General features: G+C 26.5%; 1 protein-coding gene across 1 annotated transcript, besides 3 other annotated features; it reads left to right on the forward strand.

The window, feature by feature from the left end:
• The first annotated feature begins 128 nt into the window (after positions 1-128).
• Positions 129-157: a mobile genetic element.
• Positions 158-904: 747 nt separating this feature from the next.
• Positions 905-1814: a mobile genetic element.
• On the forward strand, positions 1152-1814 carry TVAGG3_1074040 (ribonuclease H-like family; the record flags this gene model as incomplete). Its single annotated transcript, XM_051256477.1, has 1 exon — positions 1152-1814. One exon carries the CDS (start codon positions 1152-1154, stop codon positions 1812-1814), a length of 663 nt encoding a protein of 220 aa, XP_051076306.1.
• A 757-nt stretch (positions 1815-2571) lies between these two features.
• Positions 2572-3412: a mobile genetic element.
• The last annotated feature ends 922 nt before the right edge of the window (positions 3413-4334 follow it).

A 4334-nucleotide genomic window follows, 5' to 3' on the forward strand; every position in this document is an offset into this window, starting at 1 on the left:
TACCGAAACTTATCTTACCATCCAAATCAAATCACATTACATACGGAATAAACATTTAATCTTTTACCATTAAAATTATATTTATACGTTATTTTTTTTTTACGTCTAAGTTGAATAGGATAATAGCCGAAGATATAAAGTAACTATAGTTTACAAGCTAAGGAACAAATCAGCATTGAAACTAAAAAATGCTGAAATATTATAATAAATTGAAGAAATACTGTGATAGAATACCTAGTTATACTAGATACTATTATAATATGAATTCATTTGTATTGAATATCGATAATAAAAAATCGATGAAATATTAAAATGAGAATAAATTAATAATGAGATTATAAATTAGAATTATTTCTCTTTTATTTAAAATAAAAACTTAGTTCTATTTAAATTCGATAAAGAAGTACGAAAAAGTTGTATTATACGTATGATGTTGCCCGATGTTTGGTAACACTATTGTAGAATATAAGCATATATGATAGAAAAGCAATATGCTTAATATCGAGTAATTCTAATTTTTTACGAAATTATTCAAATACGTTATTTTTTAGTTTCAATGCTGATTTGTTCCTTAGCTTGTAAACTATAGTTACTTTATATCTTCGGCTATTATCCTATTCAACTTAGACGTAAAAAAATTAAATAACGTATAAATATAATTTTAATGGTAAAAGATTAAATGTTTATTCCGTATGTAATGTGATTTGATTTGGATGGTAAGATAAGTTTCGGTATAGTTTTTGTTAATTGATTAAGAATTGTTGAATAAAATTCTGGAACTTCGTCAATTTCTTTGATTCCTTCTTGAAGCGTTGAAATTTCTTATTGACTCTCTTTTTATAACTTTTGAAAGAAACCGTAAAAATTGTGAAACATGCTTTTTAATAAAAAACAATTTTGATGAAAACCATAAATTAATTTAAAATTGAAATAAATTTTTGAAATCTATGATATTGAATAAAAAAATTTATAGTGTAGATATTGATATAGATATAGATGTTAATTTTAATATGATATTTGATAAATTTTTTTTATCAAAACATACTGATAATAGGTTGACATGTAATATGATATTTTGCCTTGTAAATATATTTGGTCGGCAAAATAACCTAATTACTCTTATTTTGAGTTCACTTCCACCATTTCGTCTTATGATACAACAAATTGATTTATCTTATAGAGAAGTACGCAGATACTTCAAAGAAAATCATTTCACCAAGACGCGATTAGAGCATGCCGGGCCAGAAACAGCAGTAAGATATTGGGCGCTTTCACCCAATCTTATCTGGCACGCAGATGTTCATTATTTTAGGGGTGTTCGTGGCCAGTATATTTATGGCATAATCGACGATTTTAGCCGCAAAGTCCTAGCGTGTATACAAATACCAGATATGCTGGCAGCGACGACAGCGAACGTTGCGGCTTCCGCCTTCATTGAATTTGGCGCCCCTTATTGTTTCTGGACCGACAACGGTTCAGAAAATAGGGGCGCCTTTCAAGATCTACTTGATCTTTGGGGCGTCCAATGGCGGCATACAGACTCTCATTCTCCCTACCAAAATGGGAAGATTGAGAGATTCTGGCCGACATTGGAGCGCTGCCAAAGCATTCAGGCTATTCCTGCCTTTATTTGGGAGTACAATAATAACACACCGCATGAAGATCTCCCAATTAATCCATTAACTGGAACAAATTACACGCCAAATCAAATGTATCAGCTGAAACCGAAATACACAAATGCAGATACAGAAAGGTTGTGGCAAATATGGGATACAGATACAGGCATGACCGCTGTTGACACATTCACAGCGTAATAATAAACATAATTTTTTAATTTCATTTTTAACAAGTTTTTTTAAATGTATGTAATGAATAATTCATTAGAATATGATAATGCACATTGTAACAGAATAGAACAATCACCAAATTTTTTTTTTGAAATTAAAAAATAAAAGTAAAAAGTATAAAGTAATCTAACCAAAAAAGATATTTAAAAGAATTTTGGAAAAAACAGAATAAGGATAATGATATATTTTAGATACACAATCGATGTACTGAAGAATAATCCGGTAAAATGATGATATAAAATTAGATTAGTTTACAAGTAGCTAAAAGAATAAAACTATAATATAAAATAAATGAAGTTTAATGAAACAATAAAGGTTAAATAAATAATAAAGATTTTTATTTTATATCAGTATTGAGAAGAAGTAACAGCTGACACTTGGTAGACAACTTCTTTATGTCTAGAAAATTCTATCTTGCCTTTTATTTTTTTCTCGCTGTGAAACGTATTCGGTCATTTTTTTAAAAATTAATTTTTTGTTAGAGATAAGAGCTAAAACTCGGTAAACAACTTCTTTATGTCTAGAAAATTCTATCTTGCCTTTTATTTTTTTCTCGCTGTGAAACGTATTCGGTCATTTTTTTAAAAATTAATTTTTTGTTAGAGATAAGAGCTAAAACTCGGTAAACAACTTCTTTATGTCTAGAAAATTCTATCTTGCCTTTTATTTTTTTCTCGCTGTGAAACGTATTCGGTCTTTTTTTAAAAATTAATTTTTTGTTAGAGATAAGAGCTAAAACTCGGTAAACAACTTCTTTATGTCTAGAAAATTCTATCTTGCCTTTTATTTTTTTCTCGCTGTGAAACGTATTCGGTCATTTTTTTAAAAATTAATTTTTTGTTAGAGATAAGAGCTAAAACTCGGTAAACAACTTCTTTATGTCTAGAAAATTCTATCTTGCCTTTTATTTTTTTCTCGCTGTGAAACGTATTCGGTCATTTTTTTAAAAATTAATTTTTTGTTAGAGATAAGAGCTAAAACTTTGCAGACAACTCCCCCATGTCTAGCAAATTTAACATTCGTCTCCCATTTTTATATATTTGGTTTAGAATGTTCGAAAATGCGTAATATGGTCATTAATATTAATTAAAAAGAACCTTGAATTAATTCAATCTGATCTCACAAAATATTTTAAATTACAAACTTTGTAGTTTGAATAGATAATTAGTATTAAACTCAAATAACTAGTTTATTTTTGAATAAAAATTATTTGAATTCATTCAATTTTGTGAATTTCCCTTCAAAAATCAAGTTTAAATATCTTATTTGCCATATAATTATAAATACAATGAAACATATTCGAAATTGAAAAGAATGACTTTTTCTGTTCTTTCAATCATTCAATTTGAATTTTGCAATATTGGATTTCTCATTAAATAGCTATTAAAAACAACAAGCAATTTAACTTACATTCAAATTTATTTGTGTTATATTCAATCTTCTCAAAACTTATAATTTTCGGCTATAGCATGAGTATATGCTATATAATATAATAAACCTATAATAGTATCATTCTTTCAATTATTTGAAGAGAAAACCGAAAAAATCTATTTTCGGTCTATAACAAAAAATAATTGTATTTTAAAAAACGATTAAATTATCCTTTCATTATTTTAAACTTGAATTAGTTTTTATGATTGACTAAAGCAATCATATTTATTCATCATTAAATAAACAAAAAAATAATATTTGAGAGTTATTTCAAAAAAACACATTGAATTTATTAATTTGTCTCAATTTCAGTATTATAAATTTTTATAATTTCAATATTTTGAAATACACTTTTTAATATTTCAATATTTATGATATTTCAATGTATTAAGTGGTCTCAAATTGAGCTTCTCAAATATAAGTTTGCCTATTCAAATAATAAAATTAAATAATATTTAAAATAATAAATAAAAGTGATTGAGGTTATAGCAAAACGGCTGTTTTATTCATTAATTCTTAAAAATAAAAAGGGTAAAAACTAAATAAAATGGGTAAAACTCAATAGTGTCTGTGCTATCATTCAATTTGAAGGTGTCTTTTGAAGCCGCAAGACACATTGAATTTTTGAATAGTGTATTATGGTTTGACAGACACCAATGAAAAAAATAAAATGATATTTATTTTAAATATATAAGATCCTTATATAAAATATAAATATTTTATCGTTTTATTTTCTTGTTTTAGAAATGTTTTTTATTGAAAAATCGATAAAACTAACTCGAAAATAAAATTATTGATTTAAAGACACTATGATGACACCAGGCAAATCTTCCAAGACACCTATCGTCGGGAATCTAGCAACCCTATTAAAATTCAAAAATCCCTTAATTCCTGAGGATTTTGGAAAAAAGTTTTTACATGAACATGTGTATATTATATGAAGTATATTGATAAGGTAAAAATCAAATTTTATTGCATATTCATCGAGAAAATAAACTAACGAATCCCTCAAAATTGAGAGGGTAATCCTCCTCCTCTCAAATAAACGTATATACG

This window comes from Trichomonas vaginalis (genome assembly GCF_026262505.1).
Source record: "Trichomonas vaginalis G3 chromosome Unknown ctg_109, whole genome shotgun sequence".
NCBI classification, from domain to species: domain Eukaryota; phylum Parabasalia; order Trichomonadida; family Trichomonadidae; genus Trichomonas; species Trichomonas vaginalis.